Source organism: Neolamprologus brichardi, chromosome 9 (genome assembly GCF_056152115.1).
Source record: "Neolamprologus brichardi isolate AB-2024 chromosome 9, ASM5615211v1, whole genome shotgun sequence".
Taxonomy (NCBI): Eukaryota; Metazoa; Chordata; class Actinopteri; order Cichliformes; family Cichlidae; genus Neolamprologus; species Neolamprologus brichardi.
In genome coordinates, this window is record NC_142112.1 from 35016509 (window position 1) to 35042992 (window position 26484).

Genomic DNA, 26484 nt, shown 5'->3' on the forward strand with positions numbered 1-26484 from the left:
TCAGGTGGGAAATCAAAATTTGGGTTAGCAAATTTGGGGAAGAGAAAACTGACTGCTTAAGTGGAGAATTGTGAAGGAGTCGGAAACACTGCAAAAAGCAACATATGCAAAATCACATACACAAGCAGAAAATGCATTAACCTTACAAGGACAAGCTCATGAAGATTAATGCATAGACATTGATTAAACCTGGCTAAAAACATAAACATACGCAATGAAAATCAGCTTGCTACTAGTATGAGTGTTAAAATGCTTGAAGCTTGAAGATGAGGAATAACTCAAAGAAGCTATATGACAGAGGGAGTGAGGTATGGAAAAGAAAAGTGATTAAAGTAGTTTTTATAAGAGTGACTTAGGAGTACTCTTGTATTGATTGATCAAAGCAAGTGATTAGTATGGAAAAAAATGAAAGTAATTCAATAATGTGGTAATGTTTAAACATGTATTTCTCTTGTTACGGCAACTTCTTGAGATGTGACTCAGTATGCAAAATTAGCTGGAGTGAGTGGTGACGAGGAAGCTTCCTGTGTGTGTGTGTGTGATTGAAGAGGATTACTTGGTGAAATATAATGGTAAAGTTGTATTGGGTTTACATCTTGCTGAATCTAAGTATGTTAAAGTGCATAAAGGGGGAGATTATTGTGTGCAACTTGTGTGGTTTTAAAGAGATTTTCGGTGTATTGAGGAGGTGAAATTATGTCAGTTGAGTGTCAGGACCCTGGTGGCAAAACTTTGGTGTGGTTAAGATTTTTGATTCTGTTTGTTAGGTTTGGGTTGTTTTGTTTTTTATTTTTAATAGAGGGAGTTTTAGTAAACATGGACATGTCTAAGAGGGGCCCATTATTTTTGTAACAGTGCACTTAGAGAAAACCTGTCAGGTGTTTTTTTTGTTTTGTGTTTTGATGAGCTAATAATCAGCTCTCTTTTTCTCATTTTCGTTCTAAGCAGGCCTGCAACAGTGAATAACAGCGCTGACAAATTCTCGGGAGAGCAAATATAAGGTGGGCTTTCCAGATTACAACTGGCTGAGGAGAAGGCTACCTGTGGGGACCTAATCAGGTTGTAAGTCCCTGTCTAAAAGGATTGTAGCGATTCAATCCAGTCCAAAAGCATAAAGAACTATTTTCCTAAAACAAAATAAGACAAATGAATGAGCTCATTTTGCTGAGATTGGAGAATCTGATTACTTGCGTGGGAGTCTCCACTATCAGCAAAAACCTGGTGTGAATGCGTGTGAGTGAATTTGTGTGACTGGACTAAAGTTGGGATGACTAACTTTTTTAATTTCCTAAGCTTGGGTGAAGCATTTTTAGTTTGATACATTATATGTGTCAAAAAAGGGGGAATTTAAGGTTTGAAATAGGTTTTAGGATCATTTTATGACTTTTGGGTTTTTTTTTGATAATCTAGATATGGTAAAACTGAAGCAGAAATTGTTATTTTATGTTAAGGTTAGAGGATTAAAGTGAACTGAAACCTGCTTAGAAGATAAATTGCCGGTGTTTTTAAGAAGCAGTGTACAAGACTTAAACGGAAACTGTGGGAATAAAAGATATGGGGAAACTAGTGAAGATTGTAGGAGTAGAAAATGTTTGATTTCTTTTGATTTCTAGAAGAAGTGGTTATAATGTAGGCTTACACATACAGATATTACATAGATTTATTTTTAGGATAGAGGAGAGAGCTTATACGTAGAAATGATTTTTACACATTGCATTTTGTGCTAATTAAAGAGTTGTGGCTCAGTCTAATGAAGGTCAAAAGCTTTGTTTGGCGCGAATGTCCAGGCAATTTATTGTGAAAAGAGACTTGGAGCATAAAGGGGCGCACATGCTTACAAACACATAGAATCCATAAACTTGAAATTCATTTAGCTTATAACTGAATCTGGCTGAAAGAGGAGAAACTTGTTGATATAATTCAGGCCATTAACAAGAGAGGCCACTGTAGAAGTTAACTCTAGTTTACAGAGGAGTAAAATGAGATAAAGATGCTATATCAACAACAGGTTATGACATAGGAAATATGGGTTTAAAATGAAGTTAGTGTTAACACACAGGAGTTGTTTTTAGGCAGCGTTTAGCTATGATGAAATTTACGCATGAGTAATTGCTTATATGTTTAAACTTAATTGATTAAAATGGTTGTTCTCTTTTTGATCTTTTAGTAGAATAGGCGCCTATAATGATTTTCTTGTGATCTATTGGGAAAGGTGACTTTTAGGGCAGAGTGGAGGCACTTGCAGCAGCGACAGTTGTGTACAGGAGGTTGATGATTAGATAGGGGAAAATAGAGCGAGCAACAGTAAACATATGCAGGGACGTGAAAGCAACGTTTTAAGAGTGTTGAAATGATGAGTACTGAGATGAGTAATGTTGAAGAATATGTATAAATAATAGTTAATAAGTCAAAAGATAATTAGGTTCATGCTTTTGATTAAAGAGTCCCAAACATAATAGGTTGAACCAAGTTTGAATAAAGAGAACAATTGATGAACATGATAAGTTAGGGAGGCGTAGGAAAATGTGTTTTGTTCCTTTGCAGTAGATCTCGGCTACCACAGGGGGTGAGGATCCTGGAGGCCCGAGGCCTGACATACCACAAGAGAGGGACCCAGAAAAAACCTAATCTCACACATGGACTGTTCTTAAGAGGGAGCTGGCGTTTATTACTGGACCACTTAGATGACATGATGTGGTTCTATGATTTGCTGAGCCAGAGAACTTCTAGAGAGGGTCAGAGCAATGACACACGTAGAGTGTGGTGACCCTCTTTGAGGGTCACCAAGAGAGGGAGTGTGGGGGATTAGAAATTATTTTACTGCTATTGTTAATAATCATCATCATTACTATTGCATTAATAATACAATCTGCAGTATTGATATTGTATTTAGATGTTTAAACATATTGGTACCCAATTAGCCTTTATTACAGGTGCAGTTATAACCACGTTAAACTGTTGAGTTGAATCTATAATCTAAATGCTTTTGAATGCTTGTTATAATCTGAAATGTGTACGTGCTGGCCTTCTGTCTGGTGGAAAAGGTTACAAGTTGAAACTGAGTGCAGTTCATGCTGACAAACACACAGTAGACTTTATCTCATGTATAGGTGAGAGGTTAATCATGTTTGCTTGTAGCTCTAAAATTGTCTCTGTAAAAGAGGAACAGTTTGGTTTTCCAGACGGGAAGTGAAAGTCAGATGACAGGAAGCATCTGCTGTGAAGACGGAGACAATGTTATTTTAAACTGTCTTAAGTCATTGTGGTTTTGAAACCTATGTATGAACTGTATCTGAGTGACGTTTAGGGGTGTAGTAAATTTAAGCCCAGAAGGTATAAAACACCTGCTTATGCTCTGTAAGTTGGGGATCGGCGCTGTCTGCGTACAGCGGGCGATCTTCCCACGCGTGTCATTAAAATCATCGTTTGACTTAATCATTATCTGTATTTAGAAATGCTTTGTCAAAACACTAAGACAAATGTTATATTTTACTGTGGTATGAGATTCAGATTCAATTTTCAGAAAAGGAAAATTGTGACAAGAAAATCTCTTTCTGACTTCTTTAGAAATATATATTTCTTTTGGTTTTTTTATTCTTAGTTTTTTTTGCAGCTCAAGTCCGTAAAGTTAATCTCCAACAAGTAGGACAAAGGATCACCTGCAGCTCAGACGGGATCTACCCACAACCTGAGCTCACCTGGTCCACCAGCCCTTCATCCAGCATCACCAATAACAACACAACAGCCCATCAGACTGAGCAGCAGCTTTACAGCATCAGCAGTTCTCTGATACTTCCAAACAGTGACATGGATCTATATTACATCTGTGCAGTCAGCACTCGCAGAAACAGGAAGAGAGCAACCTTCAGAAAAAGAGATTATACATCCATCCATCCAGTGGAACATTTTCATCAGATCTTTACAGGAGATAAGATCTGAACTCTGTGGAGCCTGATCTCAAGGGTTTTAAGTCTGACCCTCAAACCAGAGGATCTTTCTGTCTCTTCAGATTCACTGTGGTGGGAGTGATTTCAGCCCTGCGTGATCACGCTGATGTTTGCACAGAGCAGACAATGAGGTGAATGTTTGGGCACATTGGTAACAGTGAAACAGTTTATTAGTAACGTGGGATCGTTTGTGTTTGGAGTATGAACTGAGATTCCTGAAGCTCTTGTCACACTGGTCACAGCTGTAGTTTCCTTCCATGTGTGTACGTTCATGATAGTTACGATGACTTGATTGTGAGAAGCTTTTTTCACAGTGTCTGCACTTGTATGGTTTCTCTCCTGTGTGGACTCGTTTGTGTGATTTAAGTTCCCATGCAGTGGTGAAGGATGACCCACACTGATCACAGAGGTGCTTTTTAACCTCACTGTGAATCAGTTCATGTCGTTTTAACTCATTTGGTGTGGTGAAGCTTCTCCCACATTCTTTGCAGTATTTCAGTTTGTCTCCAGTGTGTCTACGTTGATGTGTTTTTAGGGCGTCTTGTCGACTGAAAGTTTTTCCACAGAGGTCACAACAAAAGTCTTTCCCACCACCACAGTGATGACAGGGTTGAGAACTGGATCCATCTGTGTTGCTCTGCTTCTAAACAAAGACACAAAAACAGTGTAAGTCAGTCCTTCAACATTTTTATCCTGAACGTCACCTGAAATAAAGAGCATCTGTGCAGACGTCCAATTACATTTTACTGTTTCAGTTAACACAGATAAAGATAACAATATAAATACATACCTCACAGTAACTGCACTTGTAGAGTCTCTTTCTGGTATGGATCTGTTGGTGTCGTCTCAGGTGACGTGGAGATTTAAAAGTCTTCTCACACAGGTCACATTTATAAGGTCGTTCCTCAGTGTGGGTAAACATGTGGCGTTGTAAATGCCTGTAGGTTGTACACTGTTTGCCACATTGATCACAGCAGTACACATCATGTCCAGTGTGAATGCGTAGGTGTGTATTTCGGCTCCCTATGTGGCTGAAAGTTTTTCCACAGATGTCACAGCTGTATGCCTTAATTCCAGAGTGGGTAACTAGATGACTCTGTAAGCTGCTTCTTTGAGTAAAAGCTCTGCCACACTGATCACAGCTGTACGCTTTAACTCCACTGTGGATGACTTGGTGTTTTTTTAGGGAATCCTTCCAGGAAAAAGTCTTTCCACACAAGTCACAGCTGAACGGTCTCTCTCCAGTGTGGATGACCTGATGTTGTTTTAGTTCAGCCTTCTCAGTAAAACCTTTCCCACACTCGTCACAGGTGTGTTTTTTCTCTCTCATTCTTCTGTGAGGTTTGTCGGCCTCCTGAGAGCGCTGACTTCTCGCTCCATGTTGGTCCTGCAGTGACAGAGATACAAACAGAGGCAGTGAGTGAAATGCAGTCGTGGAACAAACTCAACCTTCAAACTCCCTCCATTAACACTAGTTTTAAACCTGAAGGTGGAGTGTGGCACCAAACACCTTAAAGGTCTCTTATCCCCACCTGCTGGTAGTAGAAACACATTACATCAAACCTGGTGTTAAAAATAATTCATGACTGTTCAAACACTCTAAAATCATGCCCATCCCTCCTGCTGTACACAAATATTAAGACTAGCATGCTAACACACTCAGAAAAGTAATAAATCTTTACCAGCTCTATACTTTTTTTTATATTTCACGTTGCTGTTTCCTATTAGATATTTTTATAGCGGTGCAACGAATCAAAAATAATTCATGACTGTTCAAACGTTTCACTGTAGAAAACATTGGATTCATTTTTGATTAAAGGCGATTAAATGTCATTCATTTTCAATCTATATTAATCGCATTTCAATTTGTATGAGCAAAAAAACTCAAATAAGGAAAAATATACACACTACAAGTCTATTTATACATCAATGAAAGCAATAATATTATTATTAGTAGTATTAATAATAATAACAACAATATTAGTATTAATAAAAATAATAATAATGTACTTCCACAGCATGTATTTTATCCTGTCTTCCTTTTTTCGCCCCAACTGCTCTCTGCAGACGGCCCCGACCCTCTGTGAGCCTGGTTCTGCTGGAGGTTTTTTCCTGTTAAAAGGGAGTTTTTCCTTCCCACTGTCACCAATGTGCTTGCTCATAGGGGGTCATATGATTGTTGGGTTTTTCGTCTGTATGTATTATTGTAGGATCCACATTACAATATTGATTGATTGGTAATTTATTTCAACATGTGAACAATATACAAGTACATTTAGAAAAGAAAATAAGAAAAGAAAAGAAAATAAGCACCTTGGGGCAACTATTGTTGTGATTTGGTGGTGTATAAATAACACTGAATTGAATTGAAAATTTAATTAATATCACTACTACAACTAATAATAATATTAAAGAACAATAATTGCTTGTGACTTCTTAATGTTTGTAAAAACAATTTAAAAATACATAATAAAATGCAACACAGTCATATAACAGGTTGGGAGTATGAGAGTTTTAGACGTGACTGATTATTTGGTGAAAATGTGATATTTTCCTCACCTTCTGTGTTGAGCTCATTGTTTCCTCTGTAGTGACTCAGCTGAGTCCAGATGGCTGAAAATGTTCCTCTGCTGCTCCGTCAGACTCTTCTCCTCCTGCTGATCAGCTGGGACACAAAACAGATCTTTGTTAGGCTCCACACTGCACTGAAGAGTCAAAGTGTCTCATGAGTTCATCTGACAACACAAAGTACAAATTTCACTCTGATTGCTTGTAGAAATCTTGTGAGACGTGTTGTGCTGCAAAGTGAGGAAACTCTCTCACTAACTAAGGTTTGGGAGAAGGACCATGTTAAAGGTGGATTGGGGTTTATACACTTTGTTATGATACAGGTAAGGCTGTAAGAGCCTGATAAGGTGTCCTGAAAGAACCTCTAAAACCAGTTTTCAGCTAACGACTCTGCTTCAGTCTGGAAAACAGCAACTACAAGTTTAAAGACTCCATCAACAATTCAACGGGGTAGATGTACTTAAGGAACATGAGACTTTTTCAGATAAATAAAGGCAAATATTGCAAACTACACAAAAGGCAGCCGCTAAAGCGTTTAAGTTTCAAAATAGAACAAACAAAACAGACTACTAAATTGTCAATTCCACTTAGAAACAAAATATTAATTCTAAAAATACCAATTTTTACTACTACTACTAATAACTTTTGTCAATATCAAATAAACTGAGAACTAAAAGGAAATTCTCAATCTCTCCTTGTTGTATAACTGAGCTTTTCAAACAGTTTTAACAGTTACTTTAGTCTGACAAAAGCCGGATGACGAATTAGCGCTTTCAGTCAGAAATTGAGCATGCACCGGTTTATTGTATTTCCAGACTTGCTTTCGGCACATTTTACAGTGCGCGCTACTCTGTTTTTTGTCAGATTTGAAATAGCCGAAATACCTTCACACTATGGAACTTCTGTGGCTCTTCCTTTCGACAATCTCTCCGGCATTGGAACCATCATCTGTTTTCTCTTCGGTAACCTTCGGTCACGCTCTCGGTTGATTTTTCTCTAGTCAGCACACTCATTTCCTCCATTACCCGGGCGACACGGCGGCTGGCTGCTTCCAAAACAAATACACATGTGCGGCTTGGCACTTGTGCTGTACGTAACAAGTCACGTGACGTGACGCTGCGGCTGTGATTGGTTCGGCTCTGCGCTACTTAATTTGGATTGGCTGTTCTTTTTTTTTTTTTAAGAGGACAAGAGCGGTGAGGTCTATCGCAATAGTTTAATTTTTCTATCAAGAAAAAATTATTTCGCAATACATATCGTTATCGTTCTATCGCCCAGCTCTAGTCTCAGCTGACTGCAGGTTTCCCCAATTTTCAACAGTGCATTTGCATAATGACTGAAACTAGAACCACTGAAGGAACAATGGGCTGGGAGGTCAGTTATTGAGCATTAATATGCAAATTCTCATGATCGTTGCTCAAATGCTGTGATTGCAGCGACTCCTCAACTCTCTGTGAATGGTACTCATGGCCATTGATCAGCGATCTTTGATTAATGAGCTTTGATCAGTGGTTTCAGTGCTTTCCTTCCTGCAGCTGTGTTTGACACAGGAAATACATTATTACATTCTTCACACTCTCCTGCACATTAACCACCACAATATATTTTTATTCTCTGTGCTTTCAAATATGAACACTGTTTACTTTCATCTCTGTTTCATTAGTTTTTGTTAACATCTTCCTGTGCATCACTTTACAGCAGACACACTCATTAAAATGAGACTTTGTAGGAGTTCACTTCCTCTCATGTGTTCATCCACAGCAGCTGGACAATAAAGTTTATTGTGACCCTGATACTGCAGCAGATCGCTCTCATCCATTTCCTGTTATCACTTCAAATAGAAATGAGACTGTAGAGGTTTGGTGCATGCAGGAAAACAGCTGCAGGGACAATGAAAAGACTTTTCTGCTCCAACTTCTCCCAGCATGCTGAGCTAATGATTAGTTGGTGTTTTTCTCCAAACACTCTCTCACTCTTCTCTCAACGTGTTCACAATAAACTGTGAACAGACACCGAGGAGAGCAGCAGAAGACCTCATTCAGGAGCTAAACTCAACATGAACTGAACTCACAGTAAAGTTAGCTCGGTGCTTACCTTTAGATGAGCCCACAAACCGAGAGAAACTCCGTGATGAAGCTGGAACTCTTTCCAAACACAGGAAACAGATCAGGGAGCAGAGACCCACGTGGTTCACGCTGATCTCAGCTACGAACCAGGAGACAAGGGTCGGCAGATCGATGCAGATATCGATCCAAGCGTTGGTACTAGTTTATTCTCTTTGAATGAAAAAGCAGCTCTGTGCAAACGCCTCCTCTCGTGGAGCGTCCTCACTTTGCTCCGCCCTCTTGTTCTTCTTCTTTATATCGTTTATTGGTGGTTGTAAAACAACAACATGATGCATTACCGCCACCAACTGGTGTGGAGTGTGAACTGGAACATCGACCCTCACATCCTCCCAAACAATTTATTCTCTTTTAAAAACTGGTATAAGGCCTGATAACTTTCGCTTCTTGAGTCCTTTTGTAGTAAATCAATAAGATCCAGTTTCATTTTTATGTTACTGAGGTTTTGAATCAGTTACCTTCTCACAGTGTAATATAACATGTTCTATAGTTTTCTCTTTTTTGAATGATTTGAATGGAGGTTATAATCCACCATCACTGAACTGAAACAAATATCTAAGTAGGAAGTCATCAGTTCAGTTTCTGATCAATTTCAGGGTATTTTATTGTACTGGCGAAGTTGTTTTGATGATTTTAGGTTTCCTTAGTGGTTATATTAATGTTATGAAATTGTATTTTATTTTTTATTAATTCATGTATGCATTAAGGCGACATTTGTTGTGATTTGGCGCTATATAAATAAAATTGAATTGAATTGAATTGAATTTCCTTTTATATATAGCACTAATTTACAATGGGAGTTTCCAAGGTTCCAAGTTGTGTTATTGCAGGGTAAATGTTATTTAGAGATTTGTAAATATATTCCAATAATATCTTTTAACAGGAGTGACTGATTTTAAAAATGGGATTCTTTATGTCTGTGTAATATTTCATTAATCTCTGTTATTCTGTTATTTCTCTCCATACTCAACCTTGTTTTTGTTTTCCCTATAAAACACAGTTATACATCACATATTATAAATCTGACTTTGATAAATATTTAGATCTTCACACATTTCAGGGTCCAAGTGTGAGTTGACTGAAGTGTTTGTTTTTATCCCCACAACTTCCTAAACATTTTACTGTAATGAATAAACAGAAACGAAAAATCTAAAACATGATATATGCATTACTATCTTCAGCCTCTAGGGGTCATTTTTGTTCAGGAAGTACATTCTCCTCCGATAAGCAGCTAAAAGCACTTCTCTAACCAAAGGCTGTAAATAGACAACGTAAAAGTTTAGAAACAATAAAACAGAACAGATTCACAGAAGCCACAGTGATGTTAAACATACACCACTGACAGAAAACATTACAGGTGAGTTTCGAAAACAATAACACTAATACAGGGTTAAAGTTTATGAAACTGATGAAAGATTTTATTACCTTTTAAAATACTAGTACTATTTGAAATACAAAACCTGAGAAACACAGAGGAAAGGCTGCTGAACACAGATGCACAGCAGGTGAGGAGGAGCTCGATGGAAATTAGCAAATAATGCTTGAATACAAATTTTGTTTTGCTGGAAAACTGAACAACCCAGCGCATTCAGGAGTTCGAGAACACAGAGCACACAGTCAACACTGAACTCGAGTCTTTACAGTGAGAAAACTCCCACTTTGGAACTAAAAGAACAGAAATGCTTGATTCATTATAATCTCCTTTATTTCCTTTATATTGAAAAATATCAGCTAAAGAGAATAAATAAATTAAATTGCTGCACATTTGGCAGACTAACATTTTAAGATTATTCAAAAAATCAAATTTATATTTTAATAACATTAAACGTAAAGAGTCAAGTGGAAATTTTTCTAAAGTTATTTCATGATATTTATATTATGAAAAGCAGATTTTTGACATTTTAAGTTTTCCCGTTTTCAAAATAAACACGCACAAAACAAAAGCAAACAACAAGAACACAAAGCTGGAAAACCCACCCGATTGACCAAAAGCAACTCAAAATACTCCCACACAATAGAACCTCCTCTATTCCTCGCTGGCTCCATATCTCTCAGCAGAGGCGGAGGCAGACATCACATACACCCAGGGCTTAGCCCTAAAGGGCAGTATGCATGTAGGATTGGGGGGGGGGGGGGGGGGGGGAGTAGAAATGACTGAAAGATTTATTGGCTCTGTTTCAAGTTTTGTTCAAAAAAGAATGACTTCATATAGGGAAAAATATATATCACATATGCAGGACACCTTAAACTAAACTGAACTCACAGACTCTGTCATTGGATATATTGGAAAGTGCATGGATGATATCATCACAAAAACCACTGTCCGCATATATCCAAATCAGAAACCCTGGGTAAATAAAGACGTTCGCGCCAAGCTAAAAGTGCGGACCTCTGCCTTCAACTCTGGGGATGCTGATGCTTATAAAGCAGCCAGGTATGACCTCCAAAAGTCCATAAAAAAGGCCAGAAAGGACTACAGGGACAAAATGGAGTCCAGCTACCACAGCTTTGACACCAGGCGACTGTGGAATGGACTGCGCTGCATCACTGACTACAAGAAGGTCAACACAGTCAGTGTTCAGCCCACTGCATCTCTCGCAGATGAGCTCAACAACTTCTATGCTTGTTTTGATGCAGACAACAGAGAGCAGATCCTCTACCCTCAGGAGGACAGTGAGGCTGCAACTTTAACTCTGAGAACAGAAGCTGTGAGATGGACCTTTAAAAAGGTAAATCCTCACAAAGCTCCAGGACCAGACGGCATCCCAGGCCGGCTACTCAGAGTGTGTGCAGACGAGCTGGCAGAGGTGTTCACCAACATCTTCAACCTCTCCCTGAGGCAGTCAGTGGTCCCCACGTCCCTCAAAGCATCCACCATCATTCCCGTTCCCAAAAAATCAGTGGTCTCCTGTCTGAATGACTACCGTCCTGTTGCACTGACATCCGTCATCATGAAGTGCCTGGAGCGGCTGGTCAAAGGTCACATCTGCTCCTCCCTCCCTGACACACTGGACCCTCTTCAGTTTGCCTATCAGACAAACAGAGCCACAGAGGATGCCATCGCCCTGGCAACGCACACCACCCTCACTCACCTGGAAAAAGGGAATACATATGCAAGGATGCTCTTCATCGACTACAGCTCTGCGTTTAACACCATCATCCCCTCGAAACTTGCCACGAAGCTCGTCGACCTTGGGCTGGGAACACCAATCTGCAGATGGATTCTAAACTTCCTCACAAACAGGCCCCAGGTGGTGAGAGTTGGTAAGCACACCTCCTCATCACTCATCTTAAACACAGGTACGCCACAGGGTTGTGTGCTTAGCCCCCTCCTATATTCCCTGTTCACACACAACTGTGTTGCTAAACACGAGTCCAACACCATCATCAAGTTTGCTGATGACACAACCATCATAGGCCTCATCACAGGCAATGATGAGACGGCCTATAGAGAGGAGGTGATGGCACTGTACGAGTGGTGCCTGGAAAATAACCTGACTCTCAACATCAGCAAAACTAGAGAGATGATAGTGGACTACCGGAAACGACCAGTCAGAGAACACCAGCCCATCCACATCAACGGTGTCAAGGTCGAAAGGGTCAGCAGCTTCAAGTTCCTTGGAGTCAACATCACCGAGGACTTCTCCTGGACCCTTCACACAGACACTGCTATCAGGAAAGCTCGCCAGCGGCTTTACTTCCTGAGGAGGCTGAGGAAGTTTGGCATGAACGCCAACATCACCTCAAATTTTTACAGGTGTGCAATTGAGAGCTTGCTGACGAGCTGCATCACAGTTTGGTACGGAAGCTGCTCTGCCAGCAGCCGTAAAGCACTACAGAGGGTGGTGAACGCAGCAGAGCACATCACTGGCACGAGGCTTCCTGCCATTCAGGACATTTATCTCCAGCGATGCCTCCGTAAAGCACACAGCATCATCAAGGACCACAGCCACCCAGCACATCAGCTGTTCTCCTTGTTACCATCTGGCAGACGTTACAGGAGTCTGTCTGCTCGGACTACAAGACTTAAAAACAGTTTTTACCACCAAGCCGTACGACACCTCAACCACAACACTTAAACACACACAACACAGCACTCAGAAGCTACCCTGCAGCTTCACAAGTACTCTGTTTAATCTGCACTGGTCACTTCACTTTATTGTCATTGATATTTATATTTAAAGTGCAATACTGTAATTTTCTGCTGCTCATTCCTGTGCAATATCCCATCTGCCCTCGCGTCATATTTCTTTTCAAGATTTTCTTATTTAATCACTAGTGTACATATATTTATATTTATAGATACATATATATTTAGTCATCTTTTCTCTTTTACCATGTCTCTCTAATATTTAGCTCCTTACTATTTTTATATTTTTATATTTTATTTTATTATATTTTATTATATTTTCTGTACTGTATCATGCTGCTGAGTGACTGCTGCTCGTCAAACACATTTCATTGCAATGTTGACCCTGTGCTAACTTGCATATGACAAATAAAACTTGAAAAATAAAACTTGAAACTAGTTTTTTAATTGCAGCGGCGCTGCAGACCACGCCCCGCCACACACATTAACCAGGTAAAATACATATTTAGGCAATATCTATTTTTCTTTTTCTTTTAGCAACATAGTGCTTTTTTTTCCAATATCTTTTAAATGCCAGGTCAAGGCTCCAAAAGCCCAAGGGGTGGCGGCTCACAACAGTTTCTGTTTGCTACATGGATCATTTTATTTCAGCTGGGTGTTTTTCCTTTTGTTATATTTCTTTAAGAGTTCAAAATGTGTTAATTACATAAATAAAATGTAATTTTCTCTGTAGCACTTCATGGATTTCATAAGCAATACACTTTATTTGTTCACACAAAGCATAAAAGTAAAAAACAATATATACAGTGTTATCTTCATTTTAGATGTTAAAAAGTATTTGCGGCTCCCAGTGTTTTCTTTTGCGTAGAAACCGGGTCCAAATGGCTCTTTGGGTGTTAAAGGTTGCTGACCCCTGGTCAAGACTTAATTAATTACTTTCTTGAGCCTTGCAATTAGACCCTTTTCACCAGCCTCAGCTTATAGATAATGCGAATCACTCAGGACTCGCTCACCTCCTCCCTCCTGGCTTAGAACTTCTTCTTCTTCTTGGTTGGCAACCAATGTTAAGGCGCATTACCGCCCCCTGGCTCACAGCTCAGTGGATGTTTAGAAAAAAAAAAAAAGTACACACACATATATATATTTGAGACATTTAAGGAAAATAAAAATAAACAAAATAAATATTCCCTTTAGAAATTTTTTTGCTCTTTTTTTGCTCTATAAAATAGTTGTTTTCTTATAGAATCACTCATCTTAGCAGTAGGATATACATGAAAAGAGAAACAAATTAAGTTTGAGTGAAAATGTACATTTTTTCCACTCTATGGTCAACTGACTTAGTGAATCAAATGACTCAAAGAACCCGATTCACTTTGGTGCGTGACTCCTTAAAACTCGATTCAGTAAAAGGAATCGAATTTACCATCACTATTGCTCACTTGCTTTGCTCGACTGAGCGGACTTCCTGTTCAATAGGGTTATGGTTAGGGTTAGTTGGTTTTTTTTTTTCAAAATAAAGGCGTTTCTAAAGTGCATTACTTGGAGCAACCACAGAGGATGCTGTAAACACATAATGAATAACAACTGACTGAGAATGATATTTTAGTGATACATTTTAAAACTTTTAGTAATAACAGAACAGATTCAATAATTAATTAATTACATGTGTCATAAATATTTATGTAATTAATTATTGCCATGTTTAATTCATTATTTAAGGGTGTATTTAATTAATTCGTTATGGCAGTTCCATAAGATTCAAGAATTACATGATTTCTGTAAAATATATAAATATTATATATATAATAATAAACAGAAAGAAGTTGTGACAACAAAATCTCAGCAAGCTATCTACTGGAGTGGTAGGTCCCTGAAAGTGTTCCACTTACATTTTGTTAATTTGGTGGAGGTGTGGACTTGTGGACATGTGGTGGACTCGGCCACTGTTTGCTGATATATCTTAAGGGGTGTCGCCAACTTGTAAACAGGTAATTGAACAACACATATGAAGCCATGTGGGAGGAATATTCCTGCTGTGGTCAGTCGTTCATTGTAGGGGATGTCCTGTTTTCATCCTGTCTCCCACTTACAATTAGAGATGGGCAGTAACGCGTAATCCGATTACTTTTTTCAAGTAACGAGTAAAGTAAGGGATTACTATTGCAAAAATGGTAATTAGATTTCCGTTACTTTCCTGTAGGAACGCTGCGTTACCGCGTTACTAAAACTTTGATTTTTTGCGAGAATGTCTCATGACAGTGACGTAAGCAAGTGCGACGTTTGTGACAACAGCTGTGTGCAGATCAACAATGGATCATATATCGAGTGCTGAGAGAGTATGAGCATGCAGTGTTTAAAGTGTGGAAGTACTGACCTTACTTTGAGTTTGATTCCATAAAAAGTGACAAAAACATTTGTGTCCGTTGTGCATGGGAAGAAAACTTCTTTTTACAGCGGAAAAAAAACCCCTAAACTTCCAAGCAAGCACCGAGTGCGCTACCACGTTATTGGAAATTCACAGAGAAACTCGTGGATTCTTTCACTGACCTCTGCAGCACACCTGCACCAGGGTAAACCTGCGCCTACCCCACTCCTGCTTTACAGGTGAAAATAGAGCAACAGGACTGCTGAGTCTTTAATTTTATTTATTTTCTGCTTTCAAATAGTCTTGCATCTATTTGAAAGACTGAGTGTAAAAACAAAAACTATTATATTTTATGTGCTGGAATGTGCAGAAAATAGGTTTAAATGTTCAACAAATTTCTTCAAGTCAGAGAATGTTGCATATAAATAAATTTTTGCTTGATGCATAAAGTTAAAAGATTAAAACTAATAAAACAAGTTTTAAAAAGAGACTTTTCCATTTGATTACATTTTATATGATGGATTATGTAGAAAAAGTAGAATTGGGCTAAAAGATCTATTGCTTTATCACCTATTCAGGTTGTAAATTGTGTTTTTAAAAAGTAACTAAGTAATTAATTACTTTTGATAATAAGTAATCAGTAAAGTAACGGGATTACTTTTTGGGGGAAGTAATCAGTAATTAGTTACTGATTACTTTTGTCAAGTAACTTGACCAACACTGCTTACAATCTTACAATCATACAGTTTTAACCGTATTTCACGGCGGGGAGCACCGGCGTGTTCGTTAGAGCAGACCCAAAAACTGGAGGTTAAAGAATGGAAAACACAAACTTTGTACAAAAACCTCTTGTGTTTTTTTATTTTTAGCAGTCTCTTTTTTTTCTGCAAAATGATAACCAAGTTAGCCTTTTCTGTTGATACAACATAACTCCTTTGGTTGGAACCGGTGCTACACTGGCAGGGCTAGAGGCCAGGACTCCACTCTTCGGGTTCTTGGGGGATGTTGCTAACTCCATGTCCGATAACAGGCACCACATCCGCAGTAGATGAGCTCGGTGTGAGGTCTTGCAGCAAGCTATAAAATACGGTGCATTTTCTAGCTTTTACAAAAACGCTATGCATCACCAGGTGCTTCATCAGATGCTGTGAAGGACAGCCAGACTTTTGAGTGCTTCGCCTTGGGCATTTTTAATCTTTAGCTCTCTGTTCGAGGGTGTTTTGGTACCATTCTTTATTCATGGCTGTGTTTTGGGGCAAAATTGTGAGCCCACTCCCTTGGATGAGAAGCAACCCCACACATGAATGGTCTCAGGATGCTTTACTGTTGGCATGACACAGGACTGATGGTAGCGCTCACCTTTTCTTCTCTGCACAAGCCTTTTTCCAGATGCCCCAAACAATCGGAAAGAGGCTTCATCTGAGAATATGACTTTGCCCCAGTCCTCAGCAGTCCATTCACCATGTTTACATGATTTTTGATAAATTAAATCATGTTAACATGAAATGAACAGAAAAGGAAAATTTCTTTCTGACTTCTTTAGAAATATATATTTTTTGTTTTTTTTATTCTTAGATTTTTTCCAGCTCCAGTCCGTAAAGTTAATCTCCAACAAGTAGGACAAAGGATCACCTGCAGCTCAGACGGGATCAACCTGAGCTCACCTGGTCCACCAGCCCTTCATCCAGCATCACCAACAACAACACAACAGCCCATCAGACTGACCAGCAACTTTACAGCATCAGCAGTTCTCTGATACTTCCAAACAGTGACATGGATCTATATTACATCTGTGCAGTCAGCACTGGCAGAAACAGGAAGAGAGCAACCTTCAGAAAAAGAAATTATACATCCATCCATCCAGTGGAACATTTTAATCAGATGTTTACAGGAGATTAGATCTGAACTCTGTGGAGCCTGATCTCAAGGGTTTTAAGTCTGACACTGAAACCAGAGGATCTTTCTGTCTCTTCAGATTCACTGTGATCCAGTGATGGGAGTGATTTCAGCCCTGAGTGATCACGCTGATGTTTGCACAGAGCAGATAATGAAGTGAATGTTTGGGCACATTGGTAACAGTGAAACAGTTTATTAGTAACGTGGGATCGTTTGTGTTTGGAGTATGAACTGAGATTCCTGAAGCTCTTGTCACACTGGTCACAGCTGTAGTTTCCTTCCATGTGTGCACATTCATGAAAAATACGATTACCTGAATCTGAGAAGCTTTTGTCACAGTGTCTGCACTTGTATGGTTTCTCTCCTGTGTGGACTCGTTTGTGTGATTTAAGCCCACCTTTAGATGTGAAGGATGACCCACACTGATCACAGAGGTGCTTTTTAACCCCACTGTGAATCAGTTCATGGCGTTTTAACTCAGTTGGTGTGGTGAAGCTTCTCCCACATTCTTTGCAGTATTTCAGTTTGTCTCTACTGTGTCTACGTTGATGTCTTTTTAGGGAGGCTTGCCAACTGAAAGTTTTTCCACAGAGGTCACAACGAAAGTCTTTCCCACCACCACAGTGATGACAGGGTTGAGAACTGGATCCATCTGTGTCACTCTGCTTCTAAACAAAGACACAAAGACAGTGTAAGTCAGTCCTTCAACATTTTTATCCTGAACGTTGCCTGAAAGAAAGAGCATCTCTGCAGACATCCAATTAAATTTTACTGTTTCAGTTAACACAGATAAAGATAAAAATATAAATACATACCTCACAGTAACTGCACTTGTAGAGTCTCTTTCTGGTATGGATCGGTTGGTGTTGTTTCAGGTGACGTGGAGATTTAAAAGTCTTCTCACAAAGGTCACATTCATAAGGTCGTTCCTCAGTGTGGGTAAACATGTGGCGTTGTAACTGCATGTTGGTTGTACACTGTCTGCCACACTGATCACAGCAGTACACATCATGTCCAGTGTGAATGCGTAGGTGTGTATTTCGGTTCCCTATCTGGCTGAAGGTTTTTCCACAAATCTCACAGCTGTGTGCCTTCATTCCAGAGTGGGTAACTAGATGCCTCTGTAAGTGGCTACTTTGAGTAAAAGCTCTGCCACACTGATCACAGCTGTACGCTTTAACTCCACTGTGGATGAGTTGGTGTTTTTTTAGGGAATCCTTCAAGGAAAAAGTCTTTCCACACAAGTCACAGCTGAACGGTTTCTCTCCAGTGTGGATGACCTGATGACGTTTTAGTGTAGACTTCTCAGCAAAATCCTTCCCACAATCATCACAGGTGTATGTTTTCTCTCCCTTTCTTCTGTGAGGTTTGTCGGCCTCCTGAGAGCGCTGACTTCTCGCTCCATGTTGGTCCTGCAGTGACAGAGATACAAACAGAGGCAGTGAGTGAAATGCAGTCGTGGGACAAACTCAACCTTCAAACTACCTCCATTAACACTAGTTTTAAACCTGAAGGTGGAGTGTGGCACCAAATACCTTAAAGGTCTCTGATCCCCACCTGCTGGTAGTAGAAACACATTACATCCAACCTGGTGCTAAAAACAAGTCATGACTGTTCAAACACTCTAAAATCATGGCCATTCAATTCAATTTATTTATATAGCGCCAAATCACAACAAAAGTCGCCTCAAGGCGCTTCATAGATACAGAGAAAAGCCCAACAATCATATGACCCCCTATGAGCAAGCACTTTGGCGACAGTGGGAAGGAAAAACTCCCTTTTAACAGAAAGAAACCTCAGGCAGAACCAGGCTCAGGGAGGGGCGGCCATCTGCTGCGACCGGTTTGGGTGAGAGAAGGAAGACAGGATAAAAGACATGCTGTGGAAGAGAGACAGAGGTTAATAACAGATATGATTCAGTGCAGAGAGGTCTGTTAATACATAGTGAGCGAGAAAGGTGACTGGAAAGGAAAAACTCAGTGCATCATGGGAATCCCCCGGCAGCCTACATCTATTGCAGCATAACTAAGGGAGGATTCAGGGTCACCTGGTCCAGCCCTAACTATATGCTTTAGCAAAAAGGAAACTTTTAAGCCTAATCTTAAAAGTAGAGATAGTGTCTGTCTCCCGAATCCAAACTGGAAGCTGGTTCCACAGAAGAGGGGCCTGAAAACTGAAGGCTCTCCCTCCCATTCTACTTTTAAATACTCTAGGAACAACAAGTAGGCCTGCAGAGCGGGAGCGAAGTGCTCTAATAGGGTGATATGGTACTACAAGGTCATTAAGATAAGATGGGGCCTGATTATTTAAGACCTTGTATGTGAGGAGCAGGATTTTGAATTCAATTCTGGATTTAACAGGAAGCCAATGAAGGGAAGCCAAAACAGGAGAAATATGCTCTCTCTTTCTAGTCCCTGTCAGTACTCTTGCTGCAGCATTTTGGATTAACTGAAGGCTTTTCAGTGAGTTTTTGGACATCCTGATAATAATGAATTGCAGTAGTCCAGCCTGGAAGTAATAAATGCATGAACTACCTTTTCAGCGTCACTCTGAGACAGGATATTTCTAATTTTAGAGATGTTGCGGAAATGGAAGAACGCAGTCTTACATATTTGTTTAATATGTGCGTTGAAGGACATATCCTGGTCAAAAATGACTCCAAGGTTCCTCACAGTGTTACTGGAGGCCAAGGTAATGCCATCCAGAGTAAGAATCTGGTTAGATACCATATTTCTAAGCTTTTCAGCGCCGAGTACAATGACCTCAGTTTTATCTGAATTAAGAAGCAGAAAGTTAGCGGCCATCCAGGTCTTAATGTCTTTAAGACATTCCTGCAGTTTAACTAATTGGTGTGTGTTATCTGGCTTCATGGACAGATAGAGCTGGGTGTCATCTGCATAGCAGTGAAAATGTATGCTATGTCTTCTAATGATGCTGCCTAGGGGAAGCATGTATAATGTAAACAGAATTGGTCCTAGCACTGAACCCTGTGGAACTCCATAATTAACCTCAGTGTGTGAAGAGGACTCTCCATTTACATGCACAAATTGGAGTCTATTAGATAGATATGATACAAACCACTGCAGTGCAGTACCTGTAATACCTACAGCATGTTCTAATCGCTCTAATAGGACATTATGGTCAACAGTATCGAATGCTGCACTAAGGTCAAGAAGGACAAGCACAGAGATGAGTCCACTGTCAGAGGCCATAAGAAGATCATTTGTAACCTTCACTAAAGCTGTTTCTGTGCTGTGATGAACTCTGAAACCTGACTGAAACTCTTCAAATAAACCATTCCTCTGCAGATGATCTGTTAGATGTTTGACAACTACTCTTTCAAGGATTTTCCTCCCCCATCCCTCCTGCTGTACACAAATATTAAGACTAGCATGCTAACACACTCAGAAAAGTAATAAATGTTTACCAGATCTATACTTTTTTTTTATATTTCCGTTTGCTGTTTCCTATTAGATATTTTTATAGCGGTGCAACGAATCAAAAATAATTCATGACTGTTCAAACGTTTCACTGTAGAAAACATTGGATTCATTTTTGATTAAAGGCGATTAAATGTCATTCATTTTCAATCTATATTAATCGCATTTCAATTTGTATGAGCAAAAAAACTCAAATAAGGGAAACTATACACACTTAATGTGTTTACTGCCTGATATCGGGCTACCGTTGTGGTGCTTTGAACGTGTTTTTTGCAGCGATAAACCAATATTAAGTCTGTTCGAACAACAATAATACCAATAAAAATAATATTATTAATAGTAATCAGAATAATAACAATAATAATAATAATAATAATAATAATGTACTTCCACAGCATGTCTTTTATCCTAACTGCTCTCTGCAGATGGCCCCGCCCCTCTGTTATTCTGCTGGAGGTTTCATCCTGTTAAAAGGGAGTTTTTCCTTCTCACTGTCACCAACGTGCTTGCTCATAGGGGGTCATATGATTGTTGGGTTTTTCGTCTGTATGTATTATTGTAGGATCCACATTACAATATTGATTGATTGGTAATTTATTTCAACATGTGAACAATATACAAGTACATTTAGAAAAGAAAATAAGAAAAGAAAAGAAAAGAAGCACCTTGGGGCAACTATTGTTGTGATTTGGTGCTGTATAAATAACACTGAATTGAATTGAAAATTTAATTAATATCACTACTACAACTAATAATAATATTAAAGAACAATAATTGCTTGTGACTTCTTAATGTTTGTAAACACAATTTAAAAATATATAATAATATACAACACAGTCATATAACAGGTTGGGAGTATGAGAGTTTTAGACGTGACTGATTATTTGGTGAAACTGTGATATTTTCCTCACCTTCTGTGTTGAGCTCATTGTTTCCTCTGTAGTGACTCAGCTGAGTCCAGATGGCTGAAAATGTTCCTCTGCTGCTCCGTCAGACTCTTCTCCTCCTGCTGATCAGCTGGGACACAAAACAGATCTTTGTTAGGCTCCACACTGCAGTGAAGAGTCAAAGTGTCTCATATGTTCATCTGACAACACAAAGTACAAATTTCACTCTGATTGCTTGTAGAAATCTTGTGAGACGTGTTGTGCTGCAAAGTGAGGAAACTCTCTCACTCACTTATACTTCAGGAGGAACTTTGTGACATTGGCTCTAATATTCTAAGCAGCCCTTTACTATGACAGGGCCAGAAAGTCCTATTTGAAGGTTTGGGAGAAGGACCATGTTAAAGGTGGATTGGGGTTTATACACTTTGTTATGATACAGGTAAGGCTGTAAGAGCCTGAGAAGGTGTCCTGAATGAACCTCTAAAACCGGTTTTCAGCTAACGACTCTGCTTCAGTCTGGAAAACAGCAACTACAAGTTTAAAGACTCCATCAACAATTCACACCCAGCAACAGCCTGAACAGTTCCTCCTGTGTTTTCCACAAACAGGGACAGACCTGTTACTCCCCCACCCAACACTTTCCACACCTTCAGCCCCCCAGTTCCACCCCCCACCCCAACCATTCATAATAACAGGGCCCACACCTGATCACCACTTCACAAGTCTCTCCAGCCCCCATGGTGCCACTCTCCAAACTCCACCATTCCCCAAACTTTGATTCTGTTCATCTGGACGTAGCTTTTGCAGTAGGAGAAACGTTTCGTCACTCATCCAAGTGACTTCTTCAGTTTCAGCTGACTGCAGGTTTCCCTAATCTTCAACAGTACATTTACATAATGACTGAAACGAGCACCACTGAAGGAACAATGGGCTGGGAGGTCAGTTATTGACCATTAATATGGAAATTCTCATGAACATTGATCAACAACCACTGATCGCTTACAGCGACACCCCAACTCTTTGTGAATGGTACTCATGGCCATTGATCAGCGATCTTTGATTAATGAGCTTTGATCAGTGGTTTCAGTGCTTTCCTTCCTGCTTTGACTGCAGCTGTGTTTGACACAGGAAGACATTATTACATTCTTCACGATTATACTTTATTCTTTTTGGGGGAAGTGCAGCTTTAAACCTTCACATGATTCAAGTCAACCCAACAAATCAATCTGAACGATCACAAGTGGGAAAAACTTCTGTAGATAAAATAAAATAAAACCCAACATTCAATCCACAACATGATTAAAAACATGATTCTCCCAAATCACCAAGAGCTGCACATTAACCACCACAATATATTTTTATTCTCTGTGCTTTCAAATATGAACACTGTTTACTTTCATCTCTGTTTCATTAGTTTTTGTTAACATCTTCCTGTGCATCACTTTACAGCAGCCAGACTCATTAAAATGAGACTTTGTAGGAGTTCACTTCCTCTCATGTGTTCATCCACAGCAGCTGGACAATAAAGTTTATTGTGACCCTGATACTGCAGCAGATCGCTCTCATCCATTTCCTGTTATCACTTCAAATAGAAATGAGGATGTAGAGGTTTGGTGCATGCAGAAAAACAGCAGCAGGGACAATGAAAAGACTTTTCTGCTCCAACTTCTCTCAGCATGCTGAGCTAATGATTAGTTGGTGTTTTTCTCCAAACACTCTCTCACTCTTCTCTCAACGTGTTCACAATAAACTGTGAACAGACACCGAGGAGAGCAGCAGAAGACCTCATTCAGGAGCTAAACTCAACATGAACTGAACTCACAGTAAAGTTAGCTCGGTGCTTACCTTTAGATGAGCCCACAAACCGAGAGAAACTCCGCGATGAAGCTGGAACTCTTTCCAAACACAGGAAACAGATCAGGGAGCAGAGACCCACGTGGTTCACGCTGATCTCAGCTACGATCCAGGAGACAAGGGTGGGCAGATCGATGCAGATATCGATCCAAACGTTGGTACTACTTTAGTCTCTTTGAATGAAAAAGCAGCTCTCTGTGCAAACACCTCTTCTCGTGGAGGTCCTTACTTTGCTCCGCCCCCTTCTTCTTTATATCTTTTATTGGCGGTTGTCAAACAACAAAATTGTGAATTACCGCCACCATCTGGTGTGGAGTGTGAACTGGAACATCGAACCTCAAATTAGTGGTGTGCGATACTGCAGATTTTGGTATCAGATACCAAGTAAATACTGGCCAGTATCGCTGATACCCATACGATACTTTTCAATAAATAAGGGGATTGCCTCATTGAATTGCTAAATCGCAATTAATTTTCATGAACTTAAGTGTTTTTTGTGATGTTTCCTAATTATACATAATTAGGAGAAATAATTTATTTATAATTAAATAAAAAAATGTTTTATTATTGTGGCGGCTCGTGGTCTGTGATGCCGCTGCAGGTGAGATGGACTCACCTTCACTGCATCTACAATGATGCCTCGCCGGCTTAAAACCTGTGCGCTGCTTGTGTTGTTGTTGTTTTTGGTGTTAATGTGTACAGCTGGCAGCAGGAGGGCTGCAGCCGTTGAATGTAGGTACTGTAGTACTGTTACAGCAACCGTGTGATCACTGTAAGGGTGGACAGCGCGCGGCTCGGGGTGAGCCGGAGGCTGGCGCGCCAGCGGGACCTGCCAAGCTGGAGACGGAGGTCGAGGTGTGTGGGGGTCCTGCCACGCCTGAAGGCGGCATGCTGTCCACTTCGGCACGCAGGCTGCATGGTCCTGCGTGCCGGCCGTCAGCTCAGCTGCCTGTAAGCCCCAGCTCACTTCCACTTCTGCGATGCCGCTGCAGGTTTGGTGGTGGTGATGTGTATGGCTGCAAGCAGGAGAGCTGAAGCCGTTGAATGTACTGTTACAGCAACCGTGTGATTATTGTAAGAATAAATGATGCAGCGAAGCATGAAAATGCCATCGGGTCTGCCGTGGTGGTGATCTTTTTTTTTTTTTTGATCTTAAGTGCACGCAAACCAGTAAACAAATTAAAACAAATACTGTTGATAAACTATAATACAAAAAATCACAATTAAAATTCTCAACAACAAAAACAAAAAAATATATACATTGTGGAGGTATGTAATAACGACAGGAGAGGTCGCAGTGTCTCGGTCACTCCAACTTTATTAACTGACTCTCAGAACATCACATATAGTAAGCGCCAAAATCTCCACCCCAGCACTTCCCTTCAACTTGGGTGTGAGTGGAGCCACCTGGTGGTCCGCCACGCATACACATTTTCCCTTTTAAACATGCTATTCTCAAAACCACAACTTAGCATTGGAAATACAACTTTTCCCTTTCCAAACAATTAGCTTCACAGATCAAGCTTTTTCGGTTTAATCACTTCCCTACCAGACCGGGTTCTAACCACACCTGGTGTATGGGGTGTGCTTGGCTCAGAAACAGTCTCTGTAGGAGTGGACTGGATCTGTTTTGCTTCGGTTTGAGTCTCTGTTTGCGGGATCGGCACAAGATGACTGCGGTTCCTTCTGATTGTCCCTTGGGGTCCACTGATGATGTATGATCGTGGAGTTGGGTGGACTGATGTCACTGTGCCCTGTGCTTTTGCATCCATGATCCAGACTGGTTGCCCTGGCAACAATTTATCCAGTTCTCTTGTTCTATGTCTTTTGTTAAAACATTCGGTTTGTCTCAGCCTTTTCTCTCTCTCTGAATGACAAATCTGCTGAAAATCAGGCAGACAGGGCTGTAAGGTTGCAGGAAGCATTGGCAAGATAGTACGAAGCCTGCACCCCATGAGAAGTTGAGCCGGGCTGTAGCCATTCGCCATTGCTGTTGTTCTGTATGCCAGCAATGCCTTGTATGGATCGCTAGCTTTTTTGAGGAGATTCTTGATGGTCTGGACGCCCCTCTCCGCCTCGCCGTTGCTCTGCGGGTACCTGGGACTACTGGTGACATGCTCAAAACAGTAGTCCTTTGCAAAGTCTCTCATTTCTTGACATGCAAATTGTGGGCCATTATCGGTAATCAATACTTCAGGTATTCCATGGCGTGCAAATATTGACTTTAAATGCACAATCACATTGGCTGAACGAGTTGGGCTGAGTTGAGCAATCTCGACATATCTCGAGAAATAATCTATTACCAACAGATAGTTTTTGTCTTTTAGTGTGAACAAATCAGCTCCTAAATTCTGCCATGGCCTCTCAGGTAAACGTGTGGGCATAAGAGGTTCCCTCACGTTAACTCTCAACTGTATGCACAGCCTGCACTTAAGGACAAGTTCACTGATCTGATTACTTAAGCCTGGCCACCACACTGCTTGTCGGGCACGTTCTCTACACTTAACTACCCCTTGGTGTCCCTCGTGTATTTTGTCCAAAACTGCATTTCGCATGTTTGCAGGTATGACCAACCTTGTGCCTCGCAGCAGTAGTCCATTGTGTACACTCAAAACTGCTCTTTCGGACCAGTAGTGTTTTACCACTCCCTGCAGCTGGTTCCTGTCCGGCCAGCCCTCTGCACAGAACTTCATGACTTGGGAACAGACGCTGTCAGACTGTAGCTGCTCACGGAGATCTGTAAGGTATTTGCTGCTAGTAGGAAGGCCCTCCAGCACTGCGTCAACGTAAATATCGGTGTCCTCCATAAGATCATTGTCTCTGGGCATCACGCTGCCTGCCAGCGGTAACCGTGACAGCGTGTCGGCTGTGGTGAGGCTTTTGCCTGGAATGTGCCTTATAGTGTAAGAATACCTCATTAAGCGCATGCGGAATCTCTGTATCTGCAGTGGAAGCAAATCCAAGGCTTGTCCTCCAAGTAGGCTCACAAGTGGCTTATGGTCAGTCTCAAGCTCAAAGTGTAGCCCTAGAATAAAGTCACTGAATCTTTCATAGGCCCAGGTGAGCGCCAGCGCTTCTTTTTCCAGCTGAGCATAGCGCTGCTCTGTGGCTGTCAATGATCGTGAGGCATACGCGACTGGTGACCACACGTCATTGTCTTTCTGTAGTAAAACTGCCCCCAACCCGTATGAAGAGGCATCTGCTGAGATCTTTTGGGGTTTGTTTGGGTTGTAAAGCTGTAGTACTGGTGCAGATGACAGTTCTTGTTTTAAACTGTTAAACGCGTTTTGTTGCTCGTGCCCCCAGTACCAAAT

At 40.4% G+C, this 26484-nt stretch overlaps 1 protein-coding gene across 3 annotated transcripts in view; it reads right to left on the reverse strand.

Moving 5' to 3' along the window:
- LOC148101545 (uncharacterized) overlaps positions 1 to 21358 on the reverse strand; it is a 92675-nt gene extending 71317 nt beyond the window's left edge. For 2 of the 3 annotated variants that reach the window (XM_087846421.1, XM_087846417.1), the window contains exons 1-3: positions 21341 to 21358; positions 17805 to 18401; positions 4738 to 5334 (exon numbers count right to left, since the gene is read on the reverse strand). In XM_087846421.1, the coding sequence (XP_087702547.1) occupies positions 4738 to 5334; positions 17805 to 18401; positions 21341 to 21358 (1212 nt within the window). Of the gene's footprint in view, positions 1 to 4737; positions 5335 to 16988; positions 17658 to 17804; positions 18402 to 21340 lie in introns of those variants that run through there. The other variant, XM_087846422.1, reaches the window with a different exon arrangement.
- Between the last annotated feature and the right edge of the window lie 5126 nt (positions 21359 to 26484).